Source organism: Sugiyamaella lignohabitans, chromosome C (assembly GCF_001640025.1).
Source record: "Sugiyamaella lignohabitans strain CBS 10342 chromosome C, complete sequence".
Lineage (NCBI taxonomy): Eukaryota > Fungi > Ascomycota > Dipodascomycetes > Dipodascales > Trichomonascaceae > Sugiyamaella > Sugiyamaella lignohabitans.
Window position 1 is genome coordinate 695,862 of NC_031671.1, and position 18,300 is coordinate 714,161.

Here is an 18,300-nt window from a genome sequence, read left to right on the forward strand (position 1 = left end):
CTATCAAGTATCACAGTTGTAGTGCACTAACTTCTCAGCTTCGATGTACTTGGGAATCCTTTGATTGAAGAATATGATGAGAACGTAGCCATTCAATGATTTTAAAGAGTTGATATGATGTATCACAGATCTAAGACAACATTTCTAGTAAGATAATTTCGTGCCGACCTCTGCCGCTATTACTCAATTTGATTTATAGTCCAATGAAGGAACTCACTGGCCCGCCTTCTCTTTTCTTAGTTACAAATCTTTGTCTTGGACCTAAGCTTCTTTTATCTATACTATAGTTGACTATATCCAAATACTAGATGAGAATTATATTGATGAATAACGAATATCGGGCTCTGCCCGAGCTCGTTTGCCGGAGGCAATCAGAGGCACTCGTTGGGGGGACTACATACTTATGTATTTATAGCTATGGTGGTGGTTGCTTGTGGCCCGAGACCCTAAGCTTATTCCGATTCAAGCGTGATCTTGGCGATATCGCAGAATCGATCTAACTTACCCAAACTCATGAGAATCTCTGACTTCTTGGTCTGATGTAGGTCCAAGGTATCAACTCCCATATCAAGGAGCTTCAGGTAAGCTTCATTGACTGCTAGTAGGTGTTTCAAGAGGGCTCGTCGGTGAATTCTAGCTTGCTCGACAGTAACCTTTAAACAAGTGAAGGTCAGCTTGTCATCGCAAGCACCACTGTAAGCGTAGCTAAGGTTCAAGCTATCCATAAAAGCTTCGAACTTCAAGTACTCTTTGGAACCATAGGAATAGTTAGTAAGTCTGGAAGGCAGGTTAGCAAGTCTGTTCAACAGACGTTGAGAGGGAACAGCGGTGGTGGCGACCGAGGTGGGGTAAGCGGTGGTGCGAGGGGATGGCTTCGATGGCCTGGGAATAGAAGGGGCCTTGCGGGGGTTCATGTAGGTATCAGAGAGGGTTGAGGTTGTGGAGCGAGACGAGTTGTGGCTGGAGTGGTGACGGGAGCTGGGGTTAGAGCTGGAGTGAGAGCCGGAGTGAGAACTAGAGTGAGAGCTGGAGCGAGCGCTGGTGTGAGAACTGGACTGAAAGCTGCGAATTGAGTTAGGAGCACGGGTGGTTGAAGAGATAGGAGCTGCCATGGGGATAGAGGGGCAGGAGGTAGAGCGGGTATATCGAGACGAGAAAGGTGCGAGTGGAATGCGTTGAGAAGGAACGGATGAGGAAGAAACAGACCGGGTACGAGTTGCGGGTAATGGGGTAGAGGTTGCAAGTGGGGTGAATTGGTAGGTAGTGGGAGAACGTGAGCGGGAAGAAGAAGAGGAATGAGAGCTGGAGCGAGACGAGGAAGCAGTGGATGTTGAGCGGGTGGTGGAATGCGATGACAAATCGGAGCGAGTAGCAGAGTGTGAGGAGGATGATGTGGTTGAGTGGGTGGCTGAGTGTCTGGAATAGGAGGGAATTGATCCAGAAGAAGACGAAGCTGTAGAATGATGGAAAAGACGAGCTAGAGTGGCTGTGCTACCAGAAGTAGAAGCACTGCCGGAAGTTGTGGTGGAGGAAGAACGAGAACTGTGGCGGGAACTCGTAGTAGATTCGGTGCGGGAGACATTGGTAACAGTTCTGAGAGGGGATTGAATGGGTGGAGAGAAAGTGCGTTTGATAACGGTTGGGCGAGGTCTGGATTTGTAGGGTATGCGAGGGATAATTCGTAGAGCGGTTGCAGAAGTAGTGGCGTTGACAGTAGCACGATACATTTTTGCTTAGTACTAGAGAGAAAAGAAAAAGAAGAAAACAGAAGCAACAGCGGCCGAACGCGCGCTTATATAGACAGAAGAATTTCTTTTTCCACTTTGTTGTTGTGTCTGGTCATGTGGGTCGATATTTTCTTTTTTACAGTACACTTGCTGTGTGTGACCCTATTTCGTCAATGTACCCATTAATAGATACACAATCACACCGCACGCTCTTTATATGGTTCAAGGACCTAATGCCTTGTTTTTTCAATAAATCCCTGAGATACATCCTCTGCAATTTGAATCCTCAGCTCATGACATGGGTAACTTAGACCACGCATGATATAAATCGCCTCAGGTAATTTAGCTCCATCACGATCTACGGATGATTGCATATTCCTTGTCTTATCTGCGTTATCTGAGTACGTGCTTATCTTATCAAGATGCATATAACTGGGACCCTATTATAGCGAGACCCGAAAAGAATGTCAGTCTCGTATGCCTAGATGATTCTTTAATAATCATTTCCTGTACAACCGCCATGGTTTGCAAGAACTTAATTTTTAAAAGAATAATTATAACTTTTCAGCTTTCCACCTTGGGTGCAAAGTAACTCGATATAGGGGCATATCACATAAGGAAGTGACCTGTCATTTGTAATATTTAGCCACAATCACCCACCTGTTTATTCTTTAGGAACCTCAACATTTTTCTGTAAATGATCTATCATCGTCACCAACAACTGCCAATTGTTGTTACGAGTAGTCTAAGTGAATTGTTGAGTTATTTTCGCTTGAGTACGAATTAAAGTCAGAATGTGTCATAAACTATATATAAGCAAGTGGTAGCACCTGTCATGTCATATGCACCTGCTCTTCTGTATTAAAGAAACAAGCCATATGAACAAGTAGAAGAGGTAACAAAATATAAAGATATAGGAAAAGTGCACAATATATGTAAATGCTCAATGTGGCAAGGATATTGTCCTCAACGTGCTTACATAAGTTAGGTCTGGATCCAAAACAGGGTCTTGTCAGTATAGTATAATTATCTGCCCAGAATCTCATCGCTCATGATCGCGGTACACATGTCAAGGATATGCTTAAGAAATTTCAATGAATGTGACCTGCATTAAAAAAAGTACAGGTCACGAAATTATCCCTGTTACAGATCTTCACTAGTGGAGGCGAGCAGGATAAGAATGTAGCTTGGCCACTGAGCAAATACTGCTATAGTACGTCATCGCTCATACAGTATGCCTAAGGCTTGTCTCTGGCACATGAACGTCGGACCCACCGAGAGTCCTTAATATCATCTTAACCAGCCTATACTATTTTCAGGATTCATAGTAGAAGCATGTTAACATATTATGATTTGAGACATACCTCGGTCAAATAATCCATGTATTGACTGGAGGAGTTGACCAGGTAACAAGAATTATCATCACCCTCTGAGGTTTTTTTAAATGACAGGCTATTAAACGATTATATACAGGGATGCAATACCAGGATATCCCGACCCCAACTCAATGGTCAATAATAATTCTGAACAACGAAACCACGATCATTCTAAAACCAGGTCCAATTTGAGGCCATTTCAGCCCTCTCTCATTCGACCATTGTCCAAATAAAAATGTGCTAAACGGTTTACGAAAAGGATCATCAAATGATTGGTACACGGTGAGTAATGACCATAAAAACTATTTACATGGAATGGTCTGTGGTATCAACTTATATTTCGCAATATCACTCGATACCCGCTAATTCTATTAGAATTATACATACGCTGGAGTCGAGTTACTAAGCTCTGGCGCGTTGCTGCTGCATGGGTTTTGCAATATAGTTATGGCCTCCTTTGAGTCGTTACCTTCGGATATGACACTAGCCACCTCTTCTGAATGGATACCGCTACTAAACATTGATAAACTACCTATTTGTACTACTTGGACAAAATCGCTGCGTTGTACCCAGATTTGGTGTATTATTCTTTCATGGCTCTTCATCTTTTTATTTCACACTACAGCATGACACTTCACAATTGGTCAGTCTTACTCTCATCGCATTGCTTAATTATTCAATGCCTAGTTATGCAAGTTTTGGTTCAATCTATTTCTTTTTAGTGATATAGTCAGGGTTCTAGACTCAGCCTCCTACTCAGTTCGATGAGCACAACGGGCACTCTCACTATTCTACTTAAATATGTCACAATATATTAATATGTTGAACGTTTTCAGTAAAGTTGTTTCGGTCTGATGGCTGATCTTAATGATGTCCTATGCGACCCTAGATGGTAGCCCCGCAATATTCTAGCCGTTACTTTCATGATTTACCGATATTAGCTGGTGTGACCTTTAATCGATGACAATCAGTTTCCTACACAGATAAAATGTGTCTCTACTTTGAGTGCCCAATGATATCGCCAAATTCGAAACAGTGCTCAGGTGTCTTGGCTTGCGCTTTCAGGAATTGGACTTTTTCTAAGCCCACCTATATTTTAGATCCGATGGAGGATGGCTCTACTAACAAAGCCGTTCACCATTTATCCGTCGGAACACTGATACTATATCTATCTGACTAGTACTCTTTCCCCAGATTGCTATCTTTGTATACTCTATAAGCCCCCCTCTCCACCAGCAGAATAACATGCGTCTGGATTGTAAGCAGCAGAATAATTTTACCATATACCCATAGAAAACACCATGATGAGAATTTGACGCCAACCCATGTTTGATTAGTAGACACTACTGGCATTTGGCCCGATATACAGAAAGACAGGAAATACTTATTGAACATTTCAGTAGAGATATATGTGCTTGAAGGAATCAATAATATGAAACCTTAACACAGGTAATTTAGAGTCTACATGTTGGCGAATGAGAGCTTGGGTAAAAAGCCCAGCTGCCTGTGACAGCCAGGCTAGTTTATTGGCTATATACATATAGAAATAGACTATATAAAGAACTTACAGGTAACTTCCAAGGAACGATTTCTTGGCCCAGGTACAAATAGAGTTAGATAGTCTAGAAGCAGTATTAGTGAGAAAGTTGTACCAGCCTGTTTCAGTTATTTGTATTGGTTCCACGATTCGATTTGTATCAGAAGTAGGCTGAGGCATCTCTGTCTGCTTGTTGTTGGTATCAGAAAGAGGGACTTCTTTCTCAGTAGCTTTGTCGTTGGAATTGGAAACTGATTCAGCGATTGATGCGGGGGTATTGGTGCGAGTATTCGCAGCACAGACACGGCGTAAAAACTCAGGAGGGTATGCAAAGATCGAGCGGTAGACAGGGGGTTGGAATGTAAGTGGAACTGGACTGCTGGGGGTAGGGCAGCAACAAGTGTAAGGGTATGAAGGAGGGGGTCGGCCAGAAGGTGGGTATAAGGGCTTGCGCTTCTTGTACTCTCTCAAGTGAGGCACCGGCTTAGCACTGGCGAACATCGCTTTATATCTATCCGGTTCCGTGGGGTAAGGTTGCCATTGTTTTGATCGGTTGTCAGCCATAGTTTTCTCATTCTTTTCATTCTTCTCATTCTTCTCAATGTTCGCGTTGTTCTCATTATTCTCATTGCTCTCATTGCTCTCATTGTTGTTGTTTTGCGTTCCCTTCTTGTTCTTCTCACTGTTCTTGGCTTGCTTTCTCTTTTTTCTCTTCTCACTCTTTTTGATCATCTTGGCCCTTAGACGAAAAAACTGAGCCAAGCTAGAGGAAGAAGAACTTTTAGAAGTCGAAGTTGTAGCTTTCTTTATAGAACTGAAAGAAGAGTGTTCCAATTTGGCGGCTTCAGGAGTTTCGGCACTGTCAGAATCGGCATTGGAATCAAGGTCGGAGGCATTGGTAACTTCCCGGAGTGGGCTGTGCTGGTAAGGTATATGGTTGATGTTAAGGGTGGTGCGAGTAGGCCTCTTACGGTAAGGTACGCGAGGGAGAATCTTGATAGAATTCACAATCAATGGTGCAGCTGAAGTAGAAGACATTTTTCCTAAGGAGGATAAGAAAAAAGAAGAAGAGAAGGAAGGATGCATCAACGCCACCCATTTATATAAACAAATCCCCGTTTCTTTTTGTTGTTATTTTTGTTGTGGTAGCTGCGGCTAACTCGTTTCTTTTTTTAACAAGCGCGACTATTAGTGCATATTAGTGCATACTGAACTTAAATTCAATATCGATCTATCTTATCTCTTAAGATCTGCCAGTACCGATGCAATGTAAACGTGATAGCTGCACATTCTAATCAACCTTAAATTTAAACACTCTGGGAGGATGCTGTGCGAGATGTTAACAACTTAAAGCATGTGGTGCGAGCAGCCTCATGTAATAGTGTCTCTTTATACGATAATGTTAGACGGAAGCCGCCATACAATTTTAGCATTTAATCGTGAGAAAATCTTCTAGTTTCCTTTAAGCAATGAATGACTTAACGTCGAGGGTAGAAGAATAAGTACATGGCTCGATGAAGTAATATAGATAGTGCAAGGTATCTTGCCAAAAAAAATAAGGGGGTGTAGTTCCTCAGCCGTGCTCGCTGTGATCGTTACAGTTGTTTGTTGAAGTGTATCTCATAGGATTCCAGTATTAGAAAGTTTAGAAGTAATCACTAATGTGAAATTATTTGGGATAACAATAATTGGTATTGGGAGAGCTCTAGTTTTGTTTTATAGTGAGTAAACTTCTCACACTGAATTACTTACTCTAATGCTAACCTCTTTTAAGCTATACTATAATAATAATCAATATTAAAGTCCTAACACAATTATACAACAACATTAAAAATATTACTATACTCTCGGAATGATAGTAGGACTATTCTACTATTGGCCCCCTACAGGCTATACCTTCGTGTTGGTTTCAACATGTGCGCTAGATAGGCCGGATTCCCCAGAACCTCCCTTTCCGAGCAGTGGAAAACCTGAACACCTTTGAGTAACCTTAGTATTTACTCCAGTGGTCAGGGGAAACCGCTGCTAGCTAATTCTCCTCAGAGAACGTGCTATCTTAGCTTAAAAGTGACGGATTCGCCTTAAGGAAGGAGGCGACCGCTTTGAGACCCTTTCGGGTATCAAGAAGAGATGGTAGATCCAGCTCACGGGATGCGTCGCGGAGGATCGGTCGATGTTGTTCAGTAAGTGGACAGTCTCGGAGGATATGCTCCACCGTTTCTTCAACTCCACATCGGCAATCATATCTACGATTACTGATTCGAAATCTCTGAAAGAACGAGCCCATTGCACCCATACCCGTTCTTAACTGAACCAACTTGCTTAGTTCTCCTCGCGGACTTTCATAAAGAAAAGGTCGCAGTGCATTCGCGTGCTTTGTAGAGTAGAGCCGGGGAGCTGTGAAGGACCGGTAAAAAGCTCCTTTCGGCGACTGAGTGTACTCTATCTCCCATTTTTGGTAGCATTGTGATCTAATTTCCTTGCGTATAGATTTCTTCTGGCTGCTTGCCTTAGATATGGCTTCACTGTCTCTGGAAGCCCAGGGGGGTTTCCAAAGTCTGTACCTGTCCTTTTTGATGTCCGTAACTTCAACTGTCCTATACAATTCATCCAATCGGTCACCCAACATGGTTCCAAAGTATAGCTTTCTAGCTCGAATACGGTGGGGGTTATACCTATGAAGGTCACGATGGAGTCGTACTAAATAATATTGTTCAGTTTCCAGCATTCTATGCTCAACAGGGGGGATTTCCGCGTCTCGGTGAAGGCTGACGATGGCCGTTGGTTTGTAGGCCCCTAAGATACTTCGGAGAGCTGCATTTTGGATCCTTTGGATAGCATCCTTTAATCCTTTTCTGATTCGATTGTACCAAATTGGACTGGCATACTCGAGTATAGACCTAACACAGCTTTTGTAGAGGCATCTCATGGTAGCGCCAGTTACTCCTCGAGTAACTCCTCCCAAGCGACGAATGACATTTAACGCTGACTGGCCTTTGTTGATTACTGATTTAGCGTGCTCTTCGAACTTAAGTTGGCGGTCTATAGTGACTCCCAATAACTTTAGGGAGCTAGTTGCTTGAATTCTCTCCCCCGTGGGGAGTATGAGCCGCCTACACCCCTTTGGAGTTACACGTTTTGCAATGTGCATGAATCCCAGCTTCTCGCCGTAGTCAATGAACGCATGTGCTGAAGTTGCCCATTCATGGCATCGAGCTAAGATATTGCTCAGCTTGGCCGTGTTTTCTGCGTATCTAGTGCTCGATACATAGATGGTGATATCGTCGATGAATCCAATGACTTTGCCGCCCATGCTTTTGATCAACGGATATAGCGGGCTCGTGTATATCAAGAATAGTAGTGGGGATATGGGCGAGCCCTGAGGAATACCCGTTGCTATTCTACGCTCTTTAGTACGCTTCCCATCAATCACCAGGCTTGTTCGTCTTCCTCTCATAAATTGGTAAACCCAGTTCTGCACTGCTGTAGGTAGCCCCATTCCCCCCATAGTGTTGAGGAGCGTGTCCCGGTGGACGTGATCAAAAGCTCCTTTGATATCTATGGCAAGGACTGAAGTAACCTGATCCCGCTTCATTCGTTTTTCAGCGTGATGCACAAGCTTGTGGGCTGCTTCCACTGCGGAGTAGCCATGACGACCACCATACTGATCTACTGGCAGCATTCCACTGGTTAGAGCTGTCAGTCGACGTTGCATAATCTTCTCCAGAACTTTGCCTAATGTACTCAGTAGTGTAATCGGCCGGTAGGACCGCGCCAATGCAGGATCTCGCTTTCGTTTGGGAATAACGACAGTGATTCCTTCTCGAAAGCATTTTGGATGATAGCCAACTCTAACACAGTACTGTAGAAGGCCCTTCAGCAGTTTACGGAAGCGTATCACTGCCCACGCTCGTTTGATAGCGACTGTTTTGACTCCATCGGGCCCGGGAGCCTTGTTGGGCGCTTGATCGCGTATGGCGTCTTCGATTTCTTGCATACGTAGGCTCTTCCATTGGCCGGTTTTGACCACTTTGAGCAATCTTCTCGTCGAGGGCTTGACCTGCGGAAACAAACCCCGATAAAGTTCCTCTTCCTGCTCTTCAAATGTTTGAGCCAATTCGCCGGTTTCCAACCGGAGGGCGGGCATTATCGGTACTGGTTCGCGAGGTTTGATCATCTTAAGTGCGTCATAAATGTCGGTTCCACGACATGAGGCGAGGTATGAGTTCCAGGTGTTGGTCTTGGCCTCTAGAATCTTAGAGGCATACTCCTCGTTAGCTTGCTGCCGCAGCCTTCTATTCTCCTCAGTGGGCTGACTGCGTGCTCGTCTTCGAGCTCTAACAGCGTCGCGCTTGGCCTGTCGTAATTCAGGTGTCCACCACCTCTTGCTCCTAGGAACAATCTTCAATTTTGGCACCGCCTCATCCAAACAATCACAGAGCAATCCAATAAGCTGTGTGGCGTATCTGTCTGCGACTTTGTGTGTGGATTTTCGATTGCTGTAGCCCCGGAGTTTCTTGGGAATGGTTATCAGAGCCGCTCGGGAGTCCAAAACCTTCTCGAACTTTTCCCAATCAGCCCGCTTATAATTGTACCTTCCACCATAGGTTTGAAGCAACTCAATGTCTAATGGATTGGTGTCGATCCTCCATTTCTGAAGGTAATGGTCTGAGCCTACATCTTCACTCTTCTCTGGCGTGATGGTTATGTTTGGGGTTGCGAATGTTAAATCGATCGTATTGCCAAAAATATGAGTTGGAACATTCGGCACCGTAGCTAGTAGGAGTCCATTGTCGTTAACCCAATCTGCCCAGCTGTTTGCCTCTCTGGTGACTTGCTCAGTGCTCTGCCACATAGGATGATGAAGATTAAAATCTCCTGCGATAATAATGAGTTCTGGAATTTGAGGGAGTAAAGTCTTGTAATATTCCACGGGGTGGATATCTTCGCTCATGCGGTTGTATATGTTAGTGATATAAAGTTGACCAAGTTGGATAGTAACCACATTCTCGGTGGTGAGTTCCCCCACCATTTTCAGTTGAGACTGGCCGTATATTCTCTTGTTGATATAAGTTATTGCGTTGATTCTCCCTGTCTGGGACTGTGTGTGGACGGCTACCCAAGCGCTATGTTGGATCGGGTGCTGTCCCAGGTTGAGACCCGGCTCCTGGAGTAGAAGTAGGTCGAAGTCTGCAAACATGTCCTGGACGTGGTGTGTTACCGATATTTGCTTTTGGCAGTTCAGCTGGGCTACTCGCAAAGGAGCGGTCAGCTTATTGTCGCTCAACTTCGTTCTCTGATTCATTAGGCGAAGTGGTGCCTGAAGAAGCGGCACTGAGGGTTTCGACGTGTTGTGAAGGGGCAACCAACGGGGGAAGCGACGTAGTGGTGCTGGAAGAGACAGCGCTCTGAGGTTCGCGAGGCGGAGGGTGGGAATCTGAAGTTGACTCCTCTCCTGACCAAACCGCATTGCAGGATTCAGCCTGTTGCGATGTTACATTCGGTGGGGATTGCAGTGAGGTGCCGGAAGAAGCAGCACTGTCAACTTCGCCAGGCGAAGTGGAAGAATCCGAGGTGTGATCTGATACCTTGTTGGAAGAAGCATCGTTGAGTGATTCAGCATGTTGGGAAGTGGCAGTCAGGGGAGACTGCGATGGAGTGTCAGAAGAAGCGACACGACTTTGTCCTAGGCTGGTGCCGGAAGAAGCAGCACTATCAGGTTCGCCAGGCGAAGTGGAAGAATCCGAAGTGGGGTCTGATACCTTGTTGAAGGAAGCACCGTTGAGAGATTCAGCGTGTTGGGAAGTGGCAGTCAGTGGAGACTGAGTTGGAGTGCCAGAAGAAGCGGCACTACTTTGTCCTGGACGTCGGATGAGAGTTACCGGTCGGATTGGACCGCGTTTGTCGCTAGCAGCCTGCCACGGATAGACTCTCCGCTTCATATCGGCGCACAGGAGACCGTAACGCAGAAGCTTGTTGCACTCAGTCAGTGAAACCAGAGTGAGAACTATAGACATAGCCTTCGTCGTGGGGTCGGACATTCTTTTGGGCGTGAGCCACCGGATTGGGCTTGCCAACTTCACATCGTTCGCAAACTCGATTTCTTCGTGATATTCATCTAAGTTGGTGTCCTTCGGGATTCCATGGACTACACACTTATACCAAGGGGTGTTATCCATGACCTCACCGTACTGTTGAATAGTCTCTGTAAACTTCTCAGGGATATCGCCTTTGAAATGGACTCTGACATTATTCTTGGGCGTGAGCGTAAGAGCCACGACCGATTTCCCTTCACCCATTTGCTGATTAAGTTTACTTACCAGTTCACTGCGTGAAGGTACGTCGGGTCCAAGTTTGACAACCTTGAAATTAGACCGGGCTGGTAGACTAGCAACCTTCTGGGCTGCTTCGACCGCCTCCTGTTCGCGTATTATTGCTGCTAGATCCACAGATTGAAGTTTATTTGCTACCCATTTCTTGGCATGGGTAACTTCTCGGCGCATGAGGCCAGCTTTGGCTTGAACACGAGCTTCAGTTGCCGCAGTCTGCTCCGCGAATTTAAATTCACGAGAATTACTCTCACGCACCATCTTGCCAGTGTAAGTCGCGAGGCTTTCTTGACTCTTCTCTACCGTTTTAAGGCGTTCTTCTAGGTAGGCAATTTTCTCTTTGTGCTTGGTCTCGCTTGCGGCTACGTGTTTACGTATAGCTATCAACTCATTGTCTTTGGCTGCGCTGTCCTTCTTAATCCTTTCCATTGCGGTATTATACTTGTTGATAGTGGCATTGCTCTGTTTAATTACTTCTTCTTGTTGTTTAAGGAGTTTGGCTTGTTGGTTGTTGGTTTCGGCTTGTTGATTGGCGATTGCTTTGAGCTTCTCGATTTCTGACGCGAGCACCGCCATAGACGCGGCATCCTTTACCAAATTAATTGTTTCAGGCTCAGTAGGAACCGGGGTGGCTTCAAAGTATTCATCTTCGGCTTCAGAGCAGTCGGTTACTTCATCCCATGGAAGTGAAAGCGTCGACGCGTTTACCATTGCGTCGCTGCTTGCGCGTTCCTCCATGGTTTGAGGCTCCATCACGTCCGGAGACCGCTGAATGCGGGTGCGCTCGGGGTTGTCAAGTAACTGAAATAAAGGTCGGCTTGAATTTCGCGTTGTTCTGGTCTTATTCGTGGTGTTTATGACCATTCAATTCTCTATTAGAAACAGGGATTTTGCGCTCCCCAAAGTAAACTACTTTAAGCTATACATTCTTATGTCGCGGTAATTTCCTAAAAAGGGCAAGGAACTGTTAAATCTGGGCTTGTTTCAAACACGCCTAATGATGTGTCCATCAACGAGATTATATTGCACGCTTTTACAATACTCACTTGAATCAACTATTAGGGTTTTTTTTCTGAAGGTGCGTTAAGACAGTCTAATAAGGAGAGTCTAAATATTAGAAAGTCAGTTACGGCCATATCTAGAGTAAAATAAGATTTCCCGTCCGATCAATCATATTCAAGCCTCTAAGAGCCTTGATCAGTAATGCCGTGGGAGACCAGGCGTGAACAGAAGGTGCTGTAATTTTTCTTTTTTTATTTCTTGGTATCGGGAATACCATCTGAAGAGCTACTTGACAATCCGTGATCGAATACTCCAGATTAAATTTATGTGTATCAGAGAATTTGTATTGGACGGATAATAAAAATGACGAGTCGCTAACGTCTCCTTGCGACAATCGAGGGTATAGGGATACTTTACCTACGGTAATATGAAAACCTGCGATCTAGAGAGCATCTGCTCCATTGAGCACTGAGCCGCAAAAGCGGTAGTAAGTCAACAACTGATATGAAATGTAGCTAGAAATATTGGTTGGAAACATAATTGGTTGTGTGGCTGTTATGATATTCCTTGAGCTATGCTCTTGTCCACATTACTTGCCAATACTCAACCACACCAGTGTGGAATCATGAGTTTCTTTTCGAAGGAGGGAAGTTCAGCTACATGCACTCATATTGATAAGATAAGCCGCCACAGACATAGATCATGGTGATAAGGTGCGGATTGTGTGATCACCGGTCGATCATGTTGAAACTTAATTACTTAATGCAACTCAAATCGTGCGTAACCTTGATTATCCTTGTTATGAGGGATGGACAAATCCAAGTCGACTTGTAGCTCAAAAAAAAAGAACCATTAGGCACTGTAAATAATGGTCAGAGAGTGCGGCGTTAACTTTGTATCTATTAATGGGTACATTGACCGAAATAAGATCACAGCAACTGCAACAGAAAAAGAAACCGTCAATTCACATGACCACTCAATCAAAACGAACCAGAAAAAGAAACATTTTTTTGTTTATATAAGAGTGCTTTCGGCTGCTGCTGCTCTCTTCTTCTTTTTCTACCCCCTTACAGTTACAAGCAAAAATGTACCGCGCTCGTGCTACTGCCGCTACCGCCGCTACTTCTGCAAACGCCCTTCGCGTTATTCCTCGCATACCCTACAAATCCAGACCTCGCCCAACCGTCATCAAACGTACTTTCTCTCCACCCATCCAGTCCCCTCTCAGAACTGTTACCAATGTCTCCCGCACCGAATCCACTACGAGTTCCCGCCACAGTTCTCGTTCCTCCTCCACCACAACTTCCCGCAGTGCTTCTACTTCTGGTAGCACAGCCACACTAGCTCGTCTTTTCCATCATTCTACCCCTTCGTCCTCTTCTGAATCCGTTCCCTCTTACTCCAGACACTCAGCCACCCGCTTTACCTCATCATCCTCTACCTCTTCTTCTTCCTCGCATTCCACCACCCACTCCACAGCTACATCCTCATCTCGCTCCACCTCTCATCCCTCTTCTTCTCGCTCACGTTCTCCTACTACCTACCAATTCACCCCACTCGCCACCTCTACCCCATTACCAGCAGCTCGCACCCGTTCTGCTTCTTCCTCATCCCTTCCTTCTCACCGCATTCCACTCGCTCCTTTCTCATCTCGAAATACCCGCTCTACCTCCTGTCCCTCTATCCCAATGGCAGCTCCTATCTCTTCAACAACCCGCACTTCTTTTAACTCAGTTCCCAGCTCTCGCCCCAGCTCTCACTCCAGCTCTCACTCCAGCTCCCATCACCACGCCAGCCACCATTCATCTCGCTCCACAACTTCAACCCTCTCTGATACCTACATGAACCCCCGCAAGGCCCCTTCTATTCCCAGACCATCGAAGCCATCGCCTCGCACTACCTCTCACCCCGCATCCATCACCACCACCGCGGCTCCCTCTCAACGTCTGTTGAACAGACTTGCTAACCTGCCTTCCAGACTTACTAACTATTCATATGGTTCCAAAGAGTACTTGAAGTTCGAAGCTTTTATGGATAGCTTGAATCTGAGTTACGCTTACAGTGGTGCCTGCGATGACAAGCTGACCTTCACTTGTTTAAAGGTTACTGTCGAGCAAGCTAGAATTCACCGACGAGCCCTCTTGAAGCAACTACTGGCAGTCAATGAAGCTTATCTGAAGCTCCTTGATATGGGAGTTGATACCCTGGACCTTCATCAAACCAAGAAGTCAGAGATTCTCATGAGTTTGGGTAAGTTAGATCGATTCTGCGATATCGCTAAGATCACGCTTGAATCGGAATAAGCTTAGGGTCTCGGGCCGCAAGCAACCACCACCATAGTTATAAATACATAAGTATGTAGTCCCCCAAACGAGTATCTCTGATTGCCTCCGGCAAATGAGCTCGGGCAGAGCCCAATATTTCATATTTATCAATGTAATGCTCATTCTGAGTATTTTTATATAATCAAGTATAGTTCAGATAAATAACGCTTCAGACTGGGCCAAAGGCTTGTGACTAAAATAATAAAAGAATGGCCCTGAGCTCCTTCTAACTATAAAACTAATTGATTCAAGGTGAAATATGGAGGCATGAGCTTGTTTAATATAGATTCTATATGTGTTTGTCTTAAATATTTCGGATTGCGTCACAATAACGTCCAAAAATCACCGAATGGATATGTAGTCTTACCCTATGCTTTGTTTACTTGATGTGCAAGTTAGCCTACAGTGAGTAGCATAAACGATACATCTGTGATACTTTATATACATGAAATTCGAAAAGACGAACACCTGCGTTGTCACGGGTTATGTTCCTAGTAAGCCCAGATAGCGCAACCCTGTAGTATGGTAAGGTAATATTGAAACTCACGGTTACTATTTGTCAGCTGTTTTCGATGCAATGCAATCCCAACTTACCTGTTTGCCTATCGACAATCCCAGATGATAATTGCAACTCTTCGGACATTAGGGCAAGCTACTACTGACAATGGCATGCCTCTGGCACCATCAGTTTTATTTAAAGACAGTAAAATGCATACCCTCCTTACTAGATTTCTGTCAGCCACAGCGACAACCTTCACTGAAGTTTATCGTAAAGAGTTACCATACCAAAATACATCTCCCAGTTTTCCTCGGAGCAGTTAATCAGTTGATCAACATCATCCTAAATAATAGAGATGTTCCGATTAGTCAAAACAGCTAGAAGCTCAAATCATTGCACCACTACTTGCCCGTTACATCCCTGCTGGTATCAGCATCAACTACATTTCCACCCACTAAACAACACTCCTCTCGTAATTCAGTCTCAGAGATCAACTCAGTCCCATGTCCCGTGAATCGTAAAGAATGCCCCTTGATGATCGTAAAAATGCCCCTTGATGAAGAAGACAGCCAGCAGACAAAACAACGGCTTCTCTACTAGCCCGGCATCTGTCTGCTGACACCTGTTTCGAGTGCTCACCCATCCTCCTAAGCTGTACACCTCACCTAGTCCACTATTCTAGGAGCCCGGCGATACCCCTGCATCCCTGCTGCAAGCTGTAGAATATAAGCCAAGTCTGCCAATGAATGTCCCGTCAACATGGCTCCATATCCCCAAAAACGCCAATAGGACTTCTCCACTTTATCCACCAGGTGTGATCCTAGTAACTGACTGCCCTCACTGGATAGCTTGGAGTGTACCACCCAGAATAGACGGCAGTGAATAAATAGCGCCGATCTATATCCGACCCCTGTCCGCTAACTGAGATAGCATCAGATACACGACCACCCTACCTGGGTAGTACTCCCAATTTCCAGTAATTCAATCTCATTTGCAGGGTATAGACGGCAGCCAGGCCGGCGCCAATCTAGTTCGGCATCTATAGGCCTATTTCAGCGCCAGGTACTTTAGACTAAGCTAGTCGAACATTTTGCGGAGTCACAGCTAACTGTTTTCAGTTCGATTGTGGAACTTTGATTCAGCTAATGGTCTCCGGAGATATTGATAGGTTATTGGGGCTATTAGACTGGACCGAACAAGACGAGACGTGCTGGTACTTGCCTTGAAAAATTCTCTTGCTACTATTGGTGGTCGAAAATTTCATAGCAAGTGTGTCCCAGTAGACCCAAATTAGTCACTCCTGAACCAAAACAGATATACTTCATCGAAATATGATTTATTTTCAATATTAACGGGATATTGCTCTCCTGCTTGGTGAGTACTTTGTTCCCGTTTGAATTGGTAGAAATCTGGGGCTCGTAATACTAGTCTAAACCATACACACAAGATGCACTAAAGTTCCTTTGAAGTGTGTCATATTTTGGCAACATTGAGGTGAGAGGATGAAGTATCTCATGTCATATTAACAGGGTTCCTACACTGCTCATGATAACTTTGTATCAACCATAGCACTCGATCAAACAGCATACATGAACCTCCCTTACTTCTTACTACCGCCTTGAATTGCATGTGTTCTAAGACCATGGTTAACTGCGACTTTCACTAACTTCACTAATATCTGGGCACGCAACTAGTCCCATAATGGGTATGCGGATTGGAATAACTGTGAATAGCCGATTAAGCTAGATAATATACCACTTGTCGTCATACTCGGTATTATATATGAATAGTCGCAGGCAGGTATGAGCAATTTGATATATTAGCCCCAGCCCCATGGTTCTTCAATCGGAAACTGTTCAATCTATATCGTGTAACCGAACACATGAGTTATTCAAATAGAGGATGGACACAGTAGTAGATATGCTTTATTCAAGTAGAGTATATTAGTAGTTACAGTAGTAGAATAGAGTACAATAGAGTAAAGTAGAATAGAGTGGTAGAGACCAAGTAGAGACTAAGTAGAGTGATGTCCATGAGACACAGTAGAGAGTAGAGCTTTTTTTTTTCAGGGTTTTCATTTAGGATTCTTTTTTTTTTTGCGAGGGTTTTCATATTTTCCTTTTTTCAAACAGAGGTAGTAGAGAGTAGTAGAGAGTAGAAAAACCAGACAGAGACCGAGAAACCAAAGAGAAAATAGACCAAGAGAAGAACAGAGAGCCATTGAGAGAAACCAGAGCAGCGTGAGTTGTAATGTTACCAAAGTGTAGTGGTGTGGTGATGGAGCCAGTTTTAGCGAACAACAATCTGTGTGATGATTTAAATTGACACCCGATCTTGTGATGAAGGATTGTGAGTTTGAAAACATGTCGAACCGCAGACAGCGGCGCCAGTGTAGTAAAACCTCAGTAGGGGTGGGAGATCGGGATGACTAGAAGTGATATCCAAGGATGGCGACTCTGAGGAAGCCACAATCAAATTGCAAAACTAGGCGCAGCAAGGAGCGCGCCACTGTTAAGACTCATGATTTCAATGGATGATTGTTGTACTAGTAGTCATAGTCAAGTGGTGTGTTGTTGTCCAGATTGTTGAACGACTGGATGCAAGTGATGGTGAAGTAGTGATGAGTCGGTGCTTTGGTGTGGTTCCAGTGCTGCAAAAGACTGGCTGGTTCCTCTATTGAATGGCAGTAATAACCAAGAGCGGTTGATGGCTTTAATAGCCGAGAGTGCGGAGCGTGCATTTTCGCACCGCTTTCCAAGACCTGGTGATGGCACGTTTAACCGTAAGAGGCTTGGGTTTAGGTGGAGGTGGTGGTTTGGGATAGACTGGGACCGGAATAGTTCGAAAGACCCGTTTGGGAGGAGGAGGAGGACGGTTGGCACGTTCAAGAGCCCGTTGAGCCTTCCATTCCTGTGTTTCCCGCCACAACTTTTGAATCTTCTCTCTCTCAGTCAAGGCTCTAGGTGGGTCCTCGACAACTTCAACCACAACAACAGGTTCAGGTTCAGTTACCTCACCACAGTCAACAAGGACTAGAGCGGGGTGGATGTCATACCAATACCAGACAGTGAGGAGTAAAAAGGTAAACAATAGGTGAAGAGGGTCCTCATGGACAGAAACACTGAAGATAGCGTGAGCTAAAACAGTAGACACAATAAAAGTCATTGTTGATCGACGAAGAAGTAATTTTGACTTGAGAGAATTGATTTGTGAAAAAAAGTGATAGTGAAGAAGAAGAGAATACGGGGGGAGAAGACGCATATTTATAATTTTTGGGCTCTAGCGTAACCTGCCGTGCTTGTACATAGCCCCCATAACGAGTTCGCCTTTTGTTGTTGTTCCTACAGAAGCAACGCACTGAATGCGGTATCGGTACACTGTGCCCATAAACTTCCCAAAAACTACCCCTAACCTACTGCAATGCAATGCGAGGTGATGCATGGAAGATGCAGGGAAGGTCTGGAAGGGGTATTCTTAATCAAAATCCATAATATTCCCAAAAACTA

At 44.7% G+C, this 18,300-nt stretch overlaps 1 protein-coding gene across 1 annotated transcript; it reads right to left on the reverse strand.

Moving 5' to 3' along the window:
• Window positions 1-6,696: 6,696 nt before the first annotated feature.
• On the reverse strand, window positions 6,697-9,594 carry POL90 (polyprotein of L1-like non-LTR retrotransposon Zorro 1; the record flags this gene model as incomplete). The annotated part of the gene is made up of 1 exon (XM_018880965.1): window positions 6,697-9,594. The coding sequence occupies one exon, from the start codon at window positions 9,592-9,594 to the stop codon at window positions 6,697-6,699; it is 2,898 nt and encodes a 965-aa protein (XP_018733603.1).
• Window positions 9,595-18,300: the final 8,706 nt, after the last annotated feature.